Consider the following 26,731-nt stretch of genomic DNA (forward strand, 5'->3'; position numbering starts at 1 on the left):
TAATTTTATAAATATATCAATCTGATAATTTTATATATATCAATCTGATAATTTTATATATATATATCAGTCTGATAATTTTATAAATATATCTATCTGATAATTTTATAAATATATCAATCTGATAATTTTATAAATATATCAATCTGATAATTTTATAAATATATCAATCTGATAATTTTATATATATCAATCTGATAATTTTATATATATCAATCTGATAATTTTATAAATATATCTATCTGATAATTTTATAAATATATCTATCTGATAATTTTATAAATATATCAATCTGATAATTTTATAAATATATATATCAGTCTGATAATTTTATAAATATATCAATGATAATTTTATAAATATATCTATCTGATAATTTTATAAATATATCTATCTGATAATTTTATAAATATATATCTGATAATTTTATAAATATATCAATCTGATAATTTTATAAATATATCAATCTGATAATTTTATATATATCAATCTGATAATTTTATATATATATATCAGTCTGATAATTTTATAAATATATCTATCTGATAATTTTATAAATATATCAATCTGATAATTTTATAAATATATCAATCTGATAATTTTATAAATATATCAATCTGATAATTTTATAAATATATCAATCTGATAATTTTATAAATATATCAATCTGATAATTTTATATATATATCAATCTGATAATTTTATATATATATCAATCTGATAATTTTATAAATATATCAATCTGATAATTTTATATATATATATCAATCTGATAATTTTATAAATATATCAATCTGATAATTTTATAAATATATCAATCTGATAATTTTATAAATATATCAATCTGATAATTTTATAAATATATCAATCTGATAATTTTATAAATATATCAATCTGATAATTTTATAAATATATCAATCTGATAATTTTATAAATATATCAATCTGATAATTTTATAAATATATCAATCTGATAATTTTATAAATATATCAATCTGATAATTTTATAAATATATCAATCTGATAATTTTATAAATATATCAATCTGATAATTTTATATATATATCAATCTGATAATTTTATAAATATATCAATCTGATAATTTTATATATATATATCAATCTGATAATTTGATATATATATATATCAATCTGATAATTTTATAAATATATCTATCTGATAATTTTATAAATATATCTATCTGATAATTTTATATATATATATATCTATCTGATAATTTTATAAATATATCAATCTGATAATTTTATAAATATATCAATCTGATAATTTTATAAATATATCAATCTGATAATTTTATAAATATATCAATCTGATAATTTTATAAATATATCAATCTGATAATTTTATAAATATATCAATCTGATAATTTTATAAATATATCAATCTGATAATTTTATATATATATCAATCTGATAATTTTATAAATATATCAATCTGATAATTTTATAAATATATCAATCTGATAATTTTATATATATCAATCTTATAATTTTATATATATATATATATCAGTCTGATAATTTTATAAATATATCTATCTGATAATTTTATAAATATATCTATCTGATAATTTTATAAATATATCTATCTGATAATTTTATAAATATATCAATCTGATAATTTTATAAATATATCAATCTGATAATTTTATAAATATATCAATCTGATAATTTTATAAATATATCAATCTGATAATTTTATAAATATATCAATCTGATAATTTTATAAATATATCTATCTGATAATTTTATAAATATATCTATCTGATAATTTTATATATATATATCAATCTGATAATTTTATATATATATATATATCAATCTGATAATTTTATAAATATATATATATCAGTCTGATAATTTTATAAATATATCAATGATAATTTTATAAATATATCAATGATAATTTTATAAATATATCTATCTGATAATTTTATAAATATATATCTGATAATTTTATAAATATATCAATCTGATAATTTTATAAATATATCAATCTGATAATTTTATAAATATATCAATCTGATAATTTTATAAATATATCAATCTGATAATTTTATATATATCAATCTGATAATTTTATATATATATATATCAGTCTGATAATTTTATAAATATATCTATCTGATAATTTTATAAATATATCTATCTGATAATTTTATAAATATATCAATCTGATAATTTTATAAATATATCAATCTGATAATTTTATAAATATATCAATCTGATAATTTTATATATATATCAATCTGATAATTTTATATATATATATCAATCTGATAATTTTATAAATATATCAATCTGATAATTTTATATATATATATCAATCTGATAATTTTATATATATATATATCTATCTGATAATTTTATAAATATATCAATCTGATAATTTTATAAATATATCAATCTGATAATTTTATAAATATATCAATCTGATAATTTTATAAATATATCAATCTGATAATTTTATAAATATATCAATCTGATAATTTTATAAATATATCAATCTGATAATTTTATAAATATATCAATCTGATAATTTTATAAATATATCAATCTGATAATTTTATAAATATATCAATCTGATAATTTTATAAATATATCAATCTGATAATTTTATAAATATATCAATCTGATAATTTTATATATATATCAATCTGATAATTTTATAAATATATCAATCTGATAATTTTATAAATATATCAATCTGATAATTTTATATATATCAATATGATAATTTTATATATATATATATCAGTCTGATAATTTTATAAATATATCTATCTGATAATTTTATAAATATATCTATCTGATAATTTTATAAATATATCTATCTGATAATTTTATAAATATATCAATCTGATAATTTTATAAATATATCAATCTGATAATTTTATAAATATATCAATCTGATAATTTTATAAATATATCAATCTGATAATTTTATAAATATATCAATCTGATAATTTTATAAATATATCTATCTGATAATTTTATAAATATATCTATCTGATAATTTTATATATATATATCAATCTGATAATTTTATATATATATATATCAATCTGATAATTTTATAAATATATCAATGATAATTTTATAAATATATCAATGATAATTTTATAAATATATCTATCTGATAATTTTATAAATATATATCTGATAATTTTATAAATATATCAATCTGATAATTTTATAAATATATCAATCTGATAATTTTATAAATATATCAATCTGATAATTTTATAAATATATCTATCTGATAATTTTATAAATATATCTATCTGATAATTTTATAAATATATCTATCTGATAATTTTATAAATATATCAATCTGATAATTTTATAAATATATCAATCTGATAATTTTATAAATATATCAATCTGATAATTTTATATATATATCAATCTGATAATTTTATAAATATATCAATCTGATAATTTTATAAATATATCAATCTGATAATTTTATAAATATATCAATCTGATAATTTTATAAATATATCTATCTGATAATTTTATAAATATATCTATCTGATAATTTTATAAATATATCAATCTGATAATTTTATAAATATATAAATCTGATAATTTTATATATATATCAATCTGATAATTTTATATATATATATATCAATCTGATAATTTTATAAATATATATATCAGTCTGATAATTTTATAAATATATCAATGATAATTTTATAAATATATCAATGATAATTTTATAAATATATCTATCTGATAATTTTATAAATATATCTATCTGATAATTTTATAAATATATCTATCTGATAATTTTATAAATATATCAATCTGATAATTTTATAAATATATCAATCTGATAATTTTATAAATATATCAATCTGATAATTTTATAAATATATCAATCTGATAATTTTATAAATATATCAATCTGATAATTTTATAAATATATCAATCTGATAATTTTATATATATATCAATCTGATAATTTTATAAATATATCAATCTGATAATTTTATAAATATATCAATCTGATAATTTTATATATATCAATCTGATAATTTTATATATATCAATCTGATAATTTTATAAATATATCAATCTGATAATTTTATAAATATATCAATCTGATAATTTTATAAATATATCAATCTGATAATTTTATAAATATATCAATCTGATAATTTTATAAATATATCTATCTGATAATTTTATAAATATATCTATCTGATAATTTTATATATATATCAATCTGATAATTTTATATATATATATATCAATCTGATAATTTTATAAATATATATATCAGTCTGATAATTTTATAAATATATCAATGATAATTTTATAAATATATCTATCTGATAATTTTATAAATATATCTATCTGATAATTTTATAAATATATATCTGATAATTTTATAAATATATCAATCTGATAATTTTATAAATATATCAATCTGATAATTTTATATATATCAATCTGATAATTTTATATATATATATCAGTCTGATAATTTTATAAATATATCTATCTGATAATTTTATAAATATATCAATCTGATAATTTTATAAATATATCAATCTGATAATTTTATAAATATATCAATCTGATAATTTTATATATATCAATCTGATAATTTTATATATATCAATCTGATAATTTTATAAATATATCTATCTGATAATTTTATAAATATATCTATCTGATAATTTTATAAATATATCAATCTGATAATTTTATAAATATATATATCAGTCTGATAATTTTATAAATATATCAATGATAATTTTATAAATATATCTATCTGATAATTTTATAAATATATCTATCTGATAATTTTATAAATATATATCTGATAATTTTATAAATATATCAATCTGATAATTTTATAAATATATCAATCTGATAATTTTATATATATCAATCTGATAATTTTATATATATATATCAGTCTGATAATTTTATAAATATATCTATCTGATAATTTTATAAATATATCAATCTGATAATTTTATAAATATATCAATCTGATAATTTTATAAATATATCAATCTGATAATTTTATAAATATATCAATCTGATAATTTTATAAATATATCAATCTGATAATTTTATATATATATCAATCTGATAATTTTATATATATATCAATCTGATAATTTTATAAATATCAATCTGATAATTTTATATATATATATCAATCTGATAATTTTATAAATATATCAATCTGATAATTTTATAAATATATCAATCTGATAATTTTATAAATATATCAATCTGATAATTTTATAAATATATCAATCTGATAATTTTATAAATATATCAATCTGATAATTTTATAAATATATCAATCTGATAATTTTATAAATATATCAATCTGATAATTTTATAAATATATCAATCTGATAATTTTATAAATATATCAATCTGATAATTTTATAAATATATCAATCTGATAATTTTATAAATATATCAATCTGATAATTTTATAAATATATCAATCTGATAATTTTATATATATATCAATCTGATAATTTTATAAATATATCAATCTGATAATTTTATATATATATATATCAATCTGATAATTTGATATATATATATATCAATCTGATAATTTTATAAATATATCTATCTGATAATTTTATAAATATATCTATCTGATAATTTTATATATATATATATCTATCTGATAATTTTATAAATATATCAATCTGATAATTTTATAAATATATCAATCTGATAATTTTATAAATATATCAATCTGATAATTTTATAAATATATCAATCTGATAATTTTATAAATATATCAATCTGATAATTTTATAAATATATCAATCTGATAATTTTATAAATATATCAATCTGATAATTTTATATATATATCAATCTGATAATTTTATAAATATATCAATCTGATAATTTTATAAATATATCAATCTGATAATTTTATATATATCAATCTTATAATTTTATATATATATATATATCAGTCTGATAATTTTATAAATATATCTATCTGATAATTTTATAAATATATCTATCTGATAATTTTATAAATATATCTATCTGATAATTTTATAAATATATCAATCTGATAATTTTATAAATATATCAATCTGATAATTTTATAAATATATCAATCTGATAATTTTATAAATATATCAATCTGATAATTTTATAAATATATCTATCTGATAATTTTATAAATATATCTATCTGATAATTTTATATATATATATCAATCTGATAATTTTATATATATATATATCAATCTGATAATTTTATAAATATATATATCAGTCTGATAATTTTATAAATATATCAATGATAATTTTATAAATATATCAATGATAATTTTATAAATATATCTATCTGATAATTTTATAAATATATATCTGATAATTTTATAAATATATCAATCTGATAATTTTATAAATATATCAATCTGATAATTTTATAAATATATCAATCTGATAATTTTATAAATATATCAATCTGATAATTTTATAAATATATCAATCTGATAATTTTATAAATATATCTATCTGATAATTTTATAAATATATCTATCTGATAATTTTATAAATATATCAATCTGATAATTTTATAAATATATAAATCTGATAATTTTATATATATATCAATCTGATAATTTTATATATATATATATATCAATCTGATAATTTTATAAATATATATATCAGTCTGATAATTTTATAAATATATCAATGATAATTTTATAAATATATCAATGATAATTTTATAAATATATCTATCTGATAATTTTATAAATATATCTATCTGATAATTTTATAAATATATCTATCTGATAATTTTATAAATATATCAATCTGATAATTTTATAAATATATCAATCTGATAATTTTATAAATATATCAATCTGATAATTTTATAAATATATCAATCTGATAATTTTATAAATATATCAATCTGATAATTTTATAAATATATCAATCTGATAATTTTATATATATATATCAATCTGATAATTTTATAAATATATCAATCTGATAATTTTATAAATATATCAATCTGATAATTTTATATATATCAATCTGATAATTTTATATATATCAATCTGATAATTTTATAAATATATCAATCTGATAATTTTATAAATATATCAATCTGATAATTTTATAAATATATCAATCTGATAATTTTATAAATATATCAATCTGATAATTTTATAAATATATCTATCTGATAATTTTATAAATATATCTATCTGATAATTTTATATATATATCAATCTGATAATTTTATATATATCTATATCAATCTGATAATTTTATAAATATATATATCAGTCTGATAATTTTATAAATATATCAATGATAATTTTATAAATATATCTATCTGATAATTTTATAAATATATCTATCTGATAATTTTATAAATATATATCTGATAATTTTATAAATATATCAATCTGATAATTTTATAAATATATCAATCTGATAATTTTATATATATCAATCTGATAATTTTATATATATATATCAGTCTGATAATTTTATAAATATATCTATCTGATAATTTTATAAATATATCAATCTGATAATTTTATAAATATATCAATCTGATAATTTTATAAATATATCAATCTGATAATTTTATATATATCAATCTGATAATTTTATATATATCAATCTGATAATTTTATAAATATATCTATCTGATAATTTTATAAATATATCTATCTGATAATTTTATAAATATATCAATCTGATAATTTTATAAATATATATATCAGTCTGATAATTTTATAAATATATCAATGATAATTTTATAAATATATCTATCTGATAATTTTATAAATATATCTATCTGATAATTTTATAAATATATATCTGATAATTTTATAAATATATCAATCTGATAATTTTATAAATATATCAATCTGATAATTTTATATATATCAATCTGATAATTTTATATATATATATCAGTCTGATAATTTTATAAATATATCTATCTGATAATTTTATAAATATATCAATCTGATAATTTTATAAATATATCAATCTGATAATTTTATAAATATATCAATCTGATAATTTTATAAATATATCAATCTGATAATTTTATAAATATATCAATCTGATAATTTTATATATATATCAATCTGATAATTTTATATATATATCAATCTGATAATTTTATAAATATATCAATCTGATAATTTTATATATATATATCAATCTGATAATTTTATAAATATATCAATCTGATAATTTTATAAATATATCAATCTGATAATTTTATAAATATATCAATCTGATAATTTTATAAATATATCAATCTGATAATTTTATAAATATATCAATCTGATAATTTTATAAATATATCAATCTGATAATTTTATAAATATATCAATCTGATAATTTTATAAATATATCAATCTGATAATTTTATAAATATATCAATCTGATAATTTTATAAATATATCAATCTGATAATTTTATAAATATATCAATCTGATAATTTTATATATATATCAATCTGATAATTTTATAAATATATCAATCTGATAATTTTATATATATATATATCAATCTGATAATTTGATATATATATATATCAATCTGATAATTTTATAAATATATCTATCTGATAATTTTATAAATATATCTATCTGATAATTTTATATATATATATATCTATCTGATAATTTTATAAATATATCAATCTGATAATTTTATAAATATATCAATCTGATAATTTTATAAATATATCAATCTGATAATTTTATAAATATATCAATCTGATAATTTTATAAATATATCAATCTGATAATTTTATAAATATATCAATCTGATAATTTTATAAATATATCAATCTGATAATTTTATATATATATCAATCTGATAATTTTATAAATATATCAATCTGATAATTTTATAAATATATCAATCTGATAATTTTATATATATCAATCTTATAATTTTATATATATATATATATCAGTCTGATAATTTTATAAATATATCTATCTGATAATTTTATAAATATATCTATCTGATAATTTTATAAATATATCTATCTGATAATTTTATAAATATATCAATCTGATAATTTTATAAATATATCAATCTGATAATTTTATAAATATATCAATCTGATAATTTTATAAATATATCAATCTGATAATTTTATAAATATATCAATCTGATAATTTTATAAATATATCTATCTGATAATTTTATAAATATATCTATCTGATAATTTTATAAATATATCTATCTGATAATTTTATATATATATATCAATCTGATAATTTTATATATATATATATATCAATCTGATAATTTTATAAATATATATATCAGTCTGATAATTTTATAAATATATCAATGATAATTTTATAAATATATCAATGATAATTTTATAAATATATCTATCTGATAATTTTATAAATATATATCTGATAATTTTATAAATATATCAATCTGATAATTTTATAAATATATCAATCTGATAATTTTATAAATATATCAATCTGATAATTTTATAAATATATCAATCTGATAATTTTATATATATCAATCTGATAATTTTATATATATATATATCAGTCTGATAATTTTATAAATATATCTATCTGATAATTTTATAAATATATCTATCTGATAATTTTATAAATATATCAATCTGATAATTTTATAAATATATCAATCTGATAATTTTATAAATATATCAATCTGATAATTTTATAAATATATCAATCTGATAATTTTATAAATATATCAATCTGATAATTTTATAAATATATCAATCTGATAATTTTATAAATATATCAATCTGATAATTTTATATATATATCAATCCGATAATTTTATATATATATCAATCTGATAATTTTATAAATATATATCAATCTGATAATTTTATATATATATATCAATCTGATAATTTTATATATATATATATCAATCTGATAATTTTATAAATATATCTATCTGTTAATTTTATAAATATATCTATCTGATAATTTTATATATATATCTATCTGATAATTTTATAAATATATCTATCTGATAATTTTATAAATATATCTATCTGATAATTTTATAAATATATCTATCTGATAATTTTATAAATATATATATCTGATAATTTTATAAATATATATATATCTGATAATTTTATAAATATATATATCTGATAATTTTATAAATATATATATCTGATAATTTTATAAATATATCAATCTGATAATTTTATAAATATATCAATCTGATAATTTTATAAATATATCTATCTGATAATTTTATAAATATATCTATCTGATAATTTTATAAATATATCTATCTGATAATTTTATAAATATATCTATCTGATAATTTTATAAATATATCAGTTTGATAATTTTATAAATATATCAGTCTGATAATTTTATAAATATATCTATCTGATAATTTTATATATATATCAATCTGATAATTTTATATATATATATATCAATCTGATAATTTTATAAATATATATATCAGTCTGATAATTTTATAAATATATCAATGATAATTTTATAAATATATCTATCTGATAATTTTATAAATATATCTATCTGATAATTTTATAAATATATATCTGATAATTTTATAAATATATCAATCTGATAATTTTATAAATATATCAATCTGATAATTTTATATATATCAATCTGATAATTTTATATATATATATCAGTCTGATAATTTTATAAATATATCTATCTGATAATTTTATAAATATATCAATCTGATAATTTTATAAATATATCAATCTGATAATTTTATAAATATATCAATCTGATAATTTTATATATATCAATCTGATAATTTTATATATATCAATCTGATAATTTTATAAATATATCTATCTGATAATTTTATAAATATATCTATCTGATAATTTTATAAATATATCAATCTGATAATTTTATAAATATATATATCAGTCTGATAATTTTATAAATATATCAATGATAATTTTATAAATATATCTATCTGATAATTTTATAAATATATCTATCTGATAATTTTATAAATATATATCTGATAATTTTATAAATATATCAATCTGATAATTTTATAAATATATCAATCTGATAATTTTATATATATCAATCTGATAATTTTATATATATATATCAGTCTGATAATTTTATAAATATATCTATCTGATAATTTTATAAATATATCAATCTGATAATTTTATAAATATATCAATCTGATAATTTTATAAATATATCAATCTGATAATTTTATAAATATATCAATCTGATAATTTTATAAATATATCAATCTGATAATTTTATATATATATCAATCTGATAATTTTATATATATATCAATCTGATAATTTTATAAATATATCAATCTGATAATTTTATATATATATATCAATCTGATAATTTTATAAATATATCAATCTGATAATTTTATAAATATATCAATCTGATAATTTTATAAATATATCAATCTGATAATTTTATAAATATATCAATCTGATAATTTTATAAATATATCAATCTGATAATTTTATAAATATATCAATCTGATAATTTTATAAATATATCAATCTGATAATTTTATAAATATATCAATCTGATAATTTTATAAATATATCAATCTGATAATTTTATAAATATATCAATCTGATAATTTTATAAATATATCAATCTGATAATTTTATATATATATCAATCTGATAATTTTATAAATATATCAATCTGATAATTTTATATATATATATCAATCTGATAATTTGATATATATATATATCAATCTGATAATTTTATAAATATATCTATCTGATAATTTTATAAATATATCTATCTGATAATTTTATATATATATATATCTATCTGATAATTTTATAAATATATCAATCTGATAATTTTATAAATATATCAATCTGATAATTTTATAAATATATCAATCTGATAATTTTATAAATATATCAATCTGATAATTTTATAAATATATCAATCTGATAATTTTATAAATATATCAATCTGATAATTTTATAAATATATCAATCTGATAATTTTATATATATATCAATCTGATAATTTTATAAATATATCAATCTGATAATTTTATAAATATATCAATCTGATAATTTTATATATATCAATCTTATAATTTTATATATATATATATATCAGTCTGATAATTTTATAAATATATCTATCTGATAATTTTATAAATATATCTATCTGATAATTTTATAAATATATCTATCTGATAATTTTATAAATATATCAATCTGATAATTTTATAAATATATCAATCTGATAATTTTATAAATATATCAATCTGATAATTTTATAAATATATCAATCTGATAATTTTATAAATATATCAATCTGATAATTTTATAAATATATCTATCTGATAATTTTATAAATATATCTATCTGATAATTTTATATATATATATCAATCTGATAATTTTATATATATATATATATCAATCTGATAATTTTATAAATATATATATATCAGTCTGATAATTTTATAAATATATCAATGATAATTTTATAAATATATCAATGATAATTTTATAAATATATCTATCTGATAATTTTATAAATATATATCTGATAATTTTATAAATATATCAATCTGATAATTTTATAAATATATCAATCTGATAATTTTATAAATATATCAATCTGATAATTTTATAAATATATCAATCTGATAATTTTATATATATCAATCTGATAATTTTATATATATATATATCAGTCTGATAATTTTATAAATATATCTATCTGATAATTTTATAAATATATCTATCTGATAATTTTATAAATATATCAATCTGATAATTTTATAAATATATCAATCTGATAATTTTATAAATATATCAATCTGATAATTTTATATATATATCAATCTGATAATTTTATATATATATATCAATCTGATAATTTTATAAATATATCAATCTGATAATTTTATATATATATATCAATCTGATAATTTTATATATATATATATCTATCTGATAATTTTATAAATATATCAATCTGATAATTTTATAAATATATCAATCTGATAATTTTATAAATATATCAATCTGATAATTTTATAAATATATCAATCTGATAATTTTATAAATATATCAATCTGATAATTTTATAAATATATCAATCTGATAATTTTATAAATATATCAATCTGATAATTTTATAAATATATCAATCTGATAATTTTATAAATATATCAATCTGATAATTTTATAAATATATCAATCTGATAATTTTATAAATATATCAATCTGATAATTTTATATATATATCAATCTGATAATTTTATAAATATATCAATCTGATAATTTTATAAATATATCAATCTGATAATTTTATATATATCAATATGATAATTTTATATATATATATATCAGTCTGATAATTTTATAAATATATCTATCTGATAATTTTATAAATATATCTATCTGATAATTTTATAAATATATCTATCTGATAATTTTATAAATATATCAATCTGATAATTTTATAAATATATCAATCTGATAATTTTATAAATATATCAATCTGATAATTTTATAAATATATCAATCTGATAATTTTATAAATATATCAATCTGATAATTTTATAAATATATCTATCTGATAATTTTATAAATATATCTATCTGATAATTTTATATATATATATCAATCTGATAATTTTATATATATATATATCAATCTGATAATTTTATAAATATATCAATGATAATTTTATAAATATATCAATGATAATTTTATAAATATATCTATCTGATAATTTTATAAATATATATCTGATAATTTTATAAATATATCAATCTGATAATTTTATAAATATATCAATCTGATAATTTTATAAATATATCAATCTGATAATTTTATAAATATATCTATCTGATAATTTTATAAATATATCTATCTGATAATTTTATAAATATATCTATCTGATAATTTTATAAATATATCAATCTGATAATTTTATAAATATATCAATCTGATAATTTTATAAATATATCAATCTGATAATTTTATATATATATCAATCTGATAATTTTATAAATATATCAATCTGATAATTTTATAAATATATCAATCTGATAATTTTATAAATATATCAATCTGATAATTTTATAAATATATCTATCTGATAATTTTATAAATATATCTATCTGATAATTTTATAAATATATCAATCTGATAATTTTATAAATATATAAATCTGATAATTTTATATATATATCAATCTGATAATTTTATATATATATATATCAATCTGATAATTTTATAAATATATATATCAGTCTGATAATTTTATAAATATATCAATGATAATTTTATAAATATATCAATGATAATTTTATAAATATATCTATCTGATAATTTTATAAATATATCTATCTGATAATTTTATAAATATATCTATCTGATAATTTTATAAATATATCAATCTGATAATTTTATAAATATATCAATCTGATAATTTTATAAATATATCAATCTGATAATTTTATAAATATATCAATCTGATAATTTTATAAATATATCAATCTGATAATTTTATAAATATATCAATCTGATAATTTTATATATATATCAATCTGATAATTTTATAAATATATCAATCTGATAATTTTATAAATATATCAATCTGATAATTTTATATATATCAATCTGATAATTTTATATATATCAATCTGATAATTTTATAAATATATCAATCTGATAATTTTATAAATATATCAATCTGATAATTTTATAAATATATCAATCTGATAATTTTATAAATATATCAATCTGATAATTTTATAAATATATCTATCTGATAATTTTATAAATATATCTATCTGATAATTTTATATATATATCAATCTGATAATTTTATATATATATATATCAATCTGATAATTTTATAAATATATATATCAGTCTGATAATTTTATAAATATATCAATGATAATTTTATAAATATATCTATCTGATAATTTTATAAATATATCTATCTGATAATTTTATAAATATATATCTGATAATTTTATAAATATATCAATCTGATAATTTTATAAATATATCAATCTGATAATTTTATATATATCAATCTGATAATTTTATATATATATATCAGTCTGATAATTTTATAAATATATCTATCTGATAATTTTATAAATATATCAATCTGATAATTTTATAAATATATCAATCTGATAATTTTATAAATATATCAATCTGATAATTTTATATATATCAATCTGATAATTTTATATATATCAATCTGATAATTTTATAAATATATCTATCTGATAATTTTATAAATATATCTATCTGATAATTTTATAAATATATCAATCTGATAATTTTATAAATATATATATCAGTCTGATAATTTTATAAATATATCAATGATAATTTTATAAATATATCTATCTGATAATTTTATAAATATATCTATCTGATAATTTTATAAATATATATCTGATAATTTTATAAATATATCAATCTGATAATTTTATAAATATATCAATCTGATAATTTTATATATATCAATCTGATAATTTTATATATATATATCAGTCTGATAATTTTATAAATATATCTATCTGATAATTTTATAAATATATCAATCTGATAATTTTATAAATATATCAATCTGATAATTTTATAAATATATCAATCTGATAATTTTATAAATATATCAATCTGATAATTTTATAAATATATCAATCTGATAATTTTATATATATATCAATCTGATAATTTTATATATATATCAATCTGATAATTTTATAAATATCAATCTGATAATTTTATATATATATATCAATCTGATAATTTTATAAATATATCAATCTGATAATTTTATAAATATATCAATCTGATAATTTTATAAATATATCAATCTGATAATTTTATAAATATATCAATCTGATAATTTTATAAATATATCAATCTGATAATTTTATAAATATATCAATCTGATAATTTTATAAATATATCAATCTGATAATTTTATAAATATATCAATCTGATAATTTTATAAATATATCAATCTGATAATTTTATAAATATATCAATCTGATAATTTTATAAATATATCAATCTGATAATTTTATAAATATATCAATCTGATAATTTTATATATATATCAATCTGATAATTTTATAAATATATCAATCTGATAATTTTATATATATATATATCAATCTGATAATTTGATATATATATATATCAATCTGATAATTTTATAAATATATCTATCTGATAATTTTATAAATATATCTATCTGATAATTTTATATATATATATATCTATCTGATAATTTTATAAATATATCAATCTGATAATTTTATAAATATATCAATCTGATAATTTTATAAATATATCAATCTGATAATTTTATAAATATATCAATCTGATAATTTTATAAATATATCAATCTGATAATTTTATAAATATATCAATCTGATAATTTTATAAATATATCAATCTGATAATTTTATATATATATCAATCTGATAATTTTATAAATATATCAATCTGATAATTTTATAAATATATCAATCTGATAATTTTATATATATCAATCTTATAATTTTATATATATATATATATCAGTCTGATAATTTTATAAATATATCTATCTGATAATTTTATAAATATATCTATCTGATAATTTTATAAATATATCTATCTGATAATTTTATAAATATATCAATCTGATAATTTTATAAATATATCAATCTGATAATTTTATAAATATATCAATCTGATAATTTTATAAATATATCAATCTGATAATTTTATAAATATATCTATCTGATAATTTTATAAATATATCTATCTGATAATTTTATATATATATATCAATCTGATAATTTTATATATATATATATCAATCTGATAATTTTATAAATATATATATCAGTCTGATAATTTTATAAATATATCAATGATAATTTTATAAATATATCAATGATAATTTTATAAATATATCTATCTGATAATTTTATAAATATATATCTGATAATTTTATAAATATATCAATCTGATAATTTTATAAATATATCAATCTGATAATTTTATAAATATATCAATCTGATAATTTTATAAATATATCAATCTGATAATTTTATAAATATATCAATCTGATAATTTTATAAATATATCTATCTGATAATTTTATAAATATATCTATCTGATAATTTTATAAATATATCAATCTGATAATTTTATAAATATATAAATCTGATAATTTTATATATATATCAATCTGATAATTTTATATATATATATATATCAATCTGATAATTTTATAAATATATATATCAGTCTGATAATTTTATAAATATATCAATGATAATTTTATAAATATATCAATGATAATTTTATAAATATATCTATCTGATAATTTTATAAATATATCTATCTGATAATTTTATAAATATATCTATCTGATAATTTTATAAATATATCAATCTGATAATTTTATAAATATATCAATCTGATAATTTTATAAATATATCAATCTGATAATTTTATAAATATATCAATCTGATAATTTTATAAATATATCAATCTGATAATTTTATAAATATATCAATCTGATAATTTTATATATATATATCAATCTGATAATTTTATAAATATATCAATCTGATAATTTTATAAATATATCAATCTGATAATTTTATATATATCAATCTGATAATTTTATATATATCAATCTGATAATTTTATAAATATATCAATCTGATAATTTTATAAATATATCAATCTGATAATTTTATAAATATATCAATCTGATAATTTTATAAATATATCAATCTGATAATTTTATAAATATATCTATCTGATAATTTTATAAATATATCTATCTGATAATTTTATATATATATCAATCTGATAATTTTATATATATCTATATCAATCTGATAATTTTATAAATATATATATCAGTCTGATAATTTTATAAATATATCAATGATAATTTTATAAATATATCTATCTGATAATTTTATAAATATATCTATCTGATAATTTTATAAATATATATCTGATAATTTTATAAATATATCAATCTGATAATTTTATAAATATATCAATCTGATAATTTTATATATATCAATCTGATAATTTTATATATATATATCAGTCTGATAATTTTATAAATATATCTATCTGATAATTTTATAAATATATCAATCTGATAATTTTATAAATATATCAATCTGATAATTTTATAAATATATCAATCTGATAATTTTATATATATCAATCTGATAATTTTATATATATCAATCTGATAATTTTATAAATATATCTATCTGATAATTTTATAAATATATCTATCTGATAATTTTATAAATATATCAATCTGATAATTTTATAAATATATATATCAGTCTGATAATTTTATAAATATATCAATGATAATTTTATAAATATATCTATCTGATAATTTTATAAATATATCTATCTGATAATTTTATAAATATATATCTGATAATTTTATAAATATATCAATCTGATAATTTTATAAATATATCAATCTGATAATTTTATATATATCAATCTGATAATTTTATATATATATATCAGTCTGATAATTTTATAAATATATCTATCTGATAATTTTATAAATATATCAATCTGATAATTTTATAAATATATCAATCTGATAATTTTATAAATATATCAATCTGATAATTTTATAAATATATCAATCTGATAATTTTATAAATATATCAATCTGATAATTTTATATATATATCAATCTGATAATTTTATATATATATCAATCTGATAATTTTATAAATATATCAATCTGATAATTTTATATATATATATCAATCTGATAATTTTATAAATATATCAATCTGATAATTTTATAAATATATCAATCTGATAATTTTATAAATATATCAATCTGATAATTTTATAAATATATCAATCTGATAATTTTATAAATATATCAATCTGATAATTTTATAAATATATCAATCTGATAATTTTATAAATATATCAATCTGATAATTTTATAAATATATCAATCTGATAATTTTATAAATATATCAATCTGATAATTTTATAAATATATCAATCTGATAATTTTATAAATATATCAATCTGATAATTTTATATATATATCAATCTGATAATTTTATAAATATATCAATCTGATAATTTTATATATATATATATCAATCTGATAATTTGATATATATATATATCAATCTGATAATTTTATAAATATATCTATCTGATAATTTTATAAATATATCTATCTGATAATTTTATATATATATATATATCTATCTGATAATTTTATAAATATATCAATCTGATAATTTTATAAATATATCAATCTGATAATTTTATAAATATATCAATCTGATAATTTTATAAATATATCAATCTGATAATTTTATAAATATATCAATCTGATAATTTTATAAATATATCAATCTGATAATTTTATAAATATATCAATCTGATAATTTTATATATATATCAATCTGATAATTTTATAAATATATCAATCTGATAATTTTATAAATATATCAATCTGATAATTTTATATATATCAATCTTATAATTTTATATATATATATATATCAGTCTGATAATTTTATAAATATATCTATCTGATAATTTTATAAATATATCTATCTGATAATTTTATAAATATATCTATCTGATAATTTTATAAATATATCAATCTGATAATTTTATAAATATATCAATCTGATAATTTTATAAATATATCAATCTGATAATTTTATAAATATATCAATCTGATAATTTTATAAATATATCAATCTGATAATTTTATAAATATATCTATCTGATAATTTTATAAATATATCTATCTGATAATTTTATAAATATATCTATCTGATAATTTTATATATATATATCAATCTGATAATTTTATATATATATATATATCAATCTGATAATTTTATAAATATATATATCAGTCTGATAATTTTATAAATATATCAATGATAATTTTATAAATATATCAATGATAATTTTATAAATATATCTATCTGATAATTTTATAAATATATATCTGATAATTTTATAAATATATCAATCTGATAATTTTATAAATATATCAATCTGATAATTTTATAAATATATCAATCTGATAATTTTATAAATATATCAATCTGATAATTTTATATATATCAATCTGATAATTTTATATATATATATATCAGTCTGATAATTTTATAAATATATCTATCTGATAATTTTATAAATATATCTATCTGATAATTTTATAAATATATCAATCTGATAATTTTATAAATATATCAATCTGATAATTTTATAAATATATCAATCTGATAATTTTATAAATATATCAATCTGATAATTTTATAAATATATCAATCTGATAATTTTATAAATATATCAATCTGATAATTTTATAAATATATCAATCTGATAATTTTATATATATATCAATCCGATAATTTTATATATATATCAATCTGATAATTTTATAAATATATATCAATCTGATAATTTTATATATATATATCAATCTGATAATTTTATATATATATATATCAATCTGATAATTTTATAAATATATCTATCTGTTAATTTTATAAATATATCTATCTGATAATTTTATATATATATCTATCTGATAATTTTATAAATATATCTATCTGATAATTTTATAAATATATCTATCTGATAATTTTATAAATATATCTATCTGATAATTTTATAAATATATATATCTGATAATTTTATAAATATATATATATCTGATAATTTTATAAATATATATATCTGATAATTTTATAAATATATATATCTGATAATTTTATAAATATATCAATCTGATAATTTTATAAATATATCAATCTGATAATTTTATAAATATATCTATCTGATAATTTTATAAATATATCTATCTGATAATTTTATAAATATATCTATCTGATAATTTTATAAATATATCTATCTGATAATTTTATAAATATATCAGTTTGATAATTTTATAAATATATCAGTCTGATAATTTTATAAATATATCAGTCTGATAATTTTATAAATATATCAGTTTGATAATTTTATAAATATATCAGTTTGATAATTTTATAAATATATCAGTCTGATAATTTTATAAATATATCAGTCTGATAATTTTATAAATATATCAGTCTGATAATTTTATAAATATATCAGTCTGATAATTTTATAAATATATCAGTCTGATAATTTTATAAATATATCAGTCTGATAATTTTATAAATATATCAGTCTGATAATTTTATAAATAAACGAGTGTTAATTTTGGACCAAAAAAGAGATAATGACCTTATACTTGGCTAGCTGTCCGTCAATGAATTCGGAAGGCTGGATGTTGCTCAGTACCTCCTCGAGACCTCCCAGGGAGTCCGACTTGGCCCTGTTGGACCTGTCAAACTGGACACACATATGGACGGACAGACAGGCAACTTATAAATGTATACTGACAACACGAGACCCCAAATTATAAAATAAAAAATCGAAGAGCGAAGAGAAAACTCCGAGCGGGTTGATTCAAAAAATCATCGAAATATAATAAAGTTCAAATTATAAAAGCCACATTATATCGAAATCTTAATTGGTTAAAAAATATTTTGGTGAAAGATTGCAAAAGTATATGCAAACATTTCAGTGCCAAGCAATAAAAACGTGTTTATTTTGTATAATAAACTATTTACAAAATTTACAATATCCAAAATAATTGGTCGGAAAATATTAACTATTATAGAAGCGACTGAACGTAGCAACGGTTTTCCTAACTTTATTGGCTGAGCATTGCGTCATCGTGTTTGTGATTGCTTTGTGTTTTCTTTCGACCAAACAAAATTGGGAACCGTTGCTACGTTTAGTCACGAGTTATTTTTCATTCAAATTAATCAATTAAATTGATTTCTTTGAAGATTTATAAAATTTTTAAATTTATCAATAAAATTGATTTCTTTGAAGATTTAGATTTTTTTTAATTTATCAATTAAATTGATTTCTTTGAAGATTTAGATTTTTTTTAATTTATCAATTAAATTGATTTCTTTGAAGATTTATAAATTTTTAAAATTCATCAATTAAATTGATTTCTTTGTAGATTTGGAAATTTTTAAATTCATCAATTAAATTGATTTCTTTGAAGATTTAGAAAGGTTTTTTAATTTATCAATGAAAAAAATCAGCTCAACATTTAGAAATATTTTATTTAATATTTTGATTCTAATATTTAAATAGTTAATATTTTCCTTCGGTAATATCAGCCTGACTAAAACGAATTTAAACATGTAACAAAGCATAGCGAAGAGTATCTGGGGGAAACATTCACCATTCATTTGATTCTAATCTACTATAAGATTGTCAATAAAAAAACAATTTGCAAAATACCTACCAGCCTTAGAAGCGACCACGTATTCTTGCCTTTTCTAGTGTCTAAGTTAAACACAATATTCATCGAATTAATAAATTATTGAAATATTAAATCCAAGAATGTATTTATTTATACTCAGGGAGAATGAATATGTCGAGATTATTGTTAGCGTTTCTCCAATTCCAGCCGTTGGGGCCCCCGGTATGCTCCTCCGCTTTAATAAAATCAAATAATACTGCAATCTCATTGGTTCTTAAAAATTACGTTTTTCGACGCGATTAACGCGGCTGCGATGACGCAAAAAATAAGACCGCATCCTTTCCCCCCCCCCTCCCTTAGCGTGACGGGGTTAGGGCCTCAACGTGTCCGTCGATAGTCTCAACATATTCATTCTCCCTGAGTATAAATAAATACATTCTTGTTAAAACAAAAAAGAAATTTGTAAAACAAAATACCGTCTGCCAGGCATTGCGTTGAGCCGTCCAAATCTAAAATTAGAAAAGTTGATAAGGGCCCTTATAGTTTAGGGTTCCTTCCCCCATTTTTGATTGTTAGGACCATTTAAGAAGAAATAGCCCATATTTTTTATCCCCTCTATTTTCTTTATGATAGCGTCAATGATGCGTTGCCTAGCAACCGTAAATAGTCGGCATCTCTCTCCGTCTCTCTATACCGACTCTTTAGGCGTTGCTTAGCAACCGGATAGTCCTCCTTTCTCTCGTCTCCGATCTTACCTAGAAGATTATTCCTGTTGCCCAGGACTTTTCCGTACACTAATAAATCTCCGGGACAGATCTGCATCGGAGGAATCACCACGATGGAGCTTCGTCGGCGATTTTTCGAATCTCCGGGTCTAGACGACGAACCAAAATGACACCTTTGTTAGAATTGCGCTTACGGGACCGGGCACTCCCCCCCCCCCCCGGGGCCACGGATCTTTTCATTCTACCTATTCCATTGCCTTTTACTTTTTCACGGGGTTGGCTGATCTCAATCAATTTTTTAATCATGTGATCTTTATTAAATCAGGATTTTAATCAAGATTTAAATCATTGAATTAAATCAACGAATGTTAAGAAATCATTGAATTAAATCAACGAATGTTAAGAAATCATTGAATTAAATCAACGAATGTTAAGAAATCATTGAATTAAATCAACGAATGTTAAGAAATCATTGAATTAAATCAACGAATGTTAAGAAATCATTGAATTAAATCAACGAATGTTAAGAAATCATTGAATTAAATCAACGAATGTTAAGAAATCATTGAATTAAATCAACGAATGTTAAGAAATCATTGAATTAAATCAACGAATGTTAAGAAATCATTGAATTAAATCAACGAATGTTAAGAAATCATTGAATTAAATCAACGAATGTTAAGAAATCATTGATTTAAATCAATTGGTAATAAGAAATCATTGAATTAAATCAACGAATGTTAAGAAATCATTGATTTAAATCAATTGGTAATAAGAAATCATTGAATCAAATCAACTAATGTTAAGAAATCAGATTTAAATCAATTGATAATAAGAAATCAGATTTAAATCAATTGATAATAAGAAATCATTGATTTAAATCAATTGATAATAAGAAATCATTGATTTAAATAAATTGATAATAAGAAATCATTGATTTAAATAAATTGATAATAAGAAATCATTGATTTAAATCAATTGATAATAAGAAATCATTGATTTAAATAAATTGATAATAAGAAATCATTGATTTAAATCAATTGATAATAAGAAATCATTGATTTAAATCAGTTGATAATAAGAAATCATTGATTTAAATCAATTGATAATAAGAAATCATTGATTTAAATCAATTGATAATAAGAAATCATTGATTTAAATCAATTGATAATAAGAAATCATTGATTTAAATCAATTGATAATAAGAAATCATTGATTTAAATCAATTGATAATAAGAAATCATTGAATCAAATCAATTGATAATAAGAAATCATTGAATCAAATCAATTGATAATAAGAAATCATTGAATCAAATCAACTAATGTTAAGAAATCATTGAATCAAATCAACTAATGTTAAGAAATCATTGATTAAAAGGCCGACTACATAGTTATTCGGTTTACTCTGTCTTTCACTGGAAGCTGGCTCGCTGCAAGACACATATGCTATGCAAGAAGCCGACTACCAGTAAGAAACAGAGTAAACCGAATAAATATGTAGTCGGCCTTTAAATCAATTGATAATAAGAAATTATTGAATCAAATCAACTTATGTTAAGAAATCATTGATTTAAATCAATTGATAATAAGAAATCATTGAATCAAATCAACTAATGTTAAGAAATCATTGATTTAAATCAATTGATAATAAGAAATTCTTGAATAAAATCAACTAATGTTAAGAAATAATTGATTTAAATCAATTGATAATAAGAAATAATTGATTTAATTCAATTGGTAATAAAACATCATCGATTTAAATCAATTGATGGTAACAAAATCATTGATTTATATGAATTGATATTTAAAAAATAATTTATTTAATCAATCGATATTTAAAAATTATAGATTTAAGTCAACTGATATTCAAAATATTTAATTTATATAAAGATTACAGTCAAGATTTAAATTAACTAATATTTAAAAATAATTGATTTTAATCAACCGATATCTAAAACGTAATTGATTTTATCAACCGATATTTAAAAAATAATTGATTTAAATCAACTGATATTAAAAATCATTGATTTATAAAAAGATTTAAACCAACTGATGTTCAAAAAATCATTGATTTATATAAAGATTTAAATCAAACTGATATTTAAAAATCAAGGATTAAATTACATAATGTTTTTCAAAGGAGGAATAAAAAATTGTAAAGAAATAGATTCTATATCAATTCTAATACAAATAAAATCTGAGAAAACTAAAATATTAAATAGTAATTTAAATTAATTTTAAATTATATAACCTATATAAACCAAATGTACATCAAATAGACTGCAAAAGAGCTATTAATTGTTCGAAAAATCCAGACAAAAATCTGATTTAAATAAAAAATTTCGATTTCCTGTAACCTTATTTCCACGTATTTAATTAAAATTAAAATTTAATTAATTTAAACTTTTTTATTTTATTAAAATTAAAATTTAATTAATTTAAACTTTTTTATTTTATTAAAATTAAAATTTAATTAATTTAAACTTTTTTATTTTATTAAAATTAAAATTTAATTAATTTACACAATTTTCTTATATTAAAATTCCCAGAACTATTCTATTTCAAAAATAATATGAAAGTTTAATTTATCGCACTTACAAGTTTAAATGACTTTGGCTGTGACAAATGGATGAGCGGTCAGTTTCCTCACTGGCGCTTTCGTAGCCGTCGGTCAGCATTTTGGGGGGCACCAAGGCTCGTCGCCGGTGCAGGGCCGAAGCGGGCGGTTGCTCCTGGACCTCGTCCAGCTCGCTGTCGTGCTCATCGGCGGACGTGGCCGCTGCGGGGCTGGCGTTTGATAATCTCTTGAAAACGTTGTTACTCTCATTCTCCTGAACGCGGAGGGAATAAAAAGAGCCAAGTGTGAACGCGACTTCGAAAGAGGTGTTGTATGCTAGAGTTCACAAATTACGTCACGCAGAAAAGGGGAGGGGGAGCTTTGTAAAAGTGTTACTAAATGTTAAAGGGGGAGGGGTCACTGGAATCTTACGTCACGCAGTAAGGGGGAGGGGTCACTTCAATGTTACGTCACGTTTTACGGGGGAAGGTTCAGTGAAGGGGAAGGTTCAGTGAAGGGGAAGGTTCAGTGAAGGGGAAGGTTCAGTGAAGGGGAAGGTTCAGTGAAGGGGAAGGTTCAGTGAAGGGGAAGGTTCAGTGAAGGGGAAGGTTCAGTGAAGGGGAAGGTTCAGTGAAGGGGAAGGTTCAGTGAAGGGGAAGGTTCAGTGAAGGGGAAGGTTCAGTGAAGGGGAAGGTTCAGTGAAGGGGAAGGTTCAGTGAAGGGGAAGGTTCAGTGAAGGGGAAGGTTCAGTGAAGGGGAAGGTTCAGTGAAGGGGAAGGTTCAGTGAAGGGGAAGGTTCAGTGAAGGGGAAGGTTCAGTGAAGGGGAAGGTTCAGTGAAGGGGAAGGTTCAGTGAAGGGGAAGGTTCAGTGAAGGGGAAGGTTCAGTGAAGGGGAAGGTTCAGTGAAGGGGAAGGTTCAGTGAAGGGGAAGGTTCAGTGAAGGGGAAGGTTCAGTGAAGGGGAAGGTTCAGTGAAGGGGAAGGTTCAGTGAAGGGGAAGGTTCAGTGAAGGGGAAGGTTCAGTGAAGGGGAAGGTTCAGT

At 15.9% G+C, this 26,731-nt stretch overlaps 1 protein-coding gene across 2 annotated transcripts in view; it reads right to left on the reverse strand.

The window, feature by feature from the left end:
* LOC149961229 (uncharacterized) overlaps nt 1-26,731 on the reverse strand; it is a 283,129-nt gene that overhangs the window by 41,786 nt on the left and 214,612 nt on the right. For both annotated transcript variants that reach the window (XM_090176103.1, XM_090176097.1), the window contains exons 4-8: nt 25,733-25,965; nt 23,165-23,283; nt 22,886-22,918; nt 22,452-22,492; nt 21,368-21,475 (exon numbers count right to left, since the gene is read on the reverse strand). In XM_090176103.1, the coding sequence (XP_090032229.1) occupies nt 21,368-21,475; nt 22,452-22,492; nt 22,886-22,918; nt 23,165-23,283; nt 25,733-25,965 (534 nt within the window). The remainder of the gene's footprint in view (nt 1-21,367; nt 21,476-22,451; nt 22,493-22,885; nt 22,919-23,164; nt 23,284-25,732; nt 25,966-26,731) is intronic.

Source organism: Leiobunum rupestre, chromosome 1 (assembly GCF_980474605.1).
Source record: "Leiobunum rupestre chromosome 1, qqLeiRupe1.1.hap1, whole genome shotgun sequence".
NCBI classification, from domain to species: domain Eukaryota; kingdom Metazoa; phylum Arthropoda; class Arachnida; order Opiliones; family Sclerosomatidae; genus Leiobunum; species Leiobunum rupestre.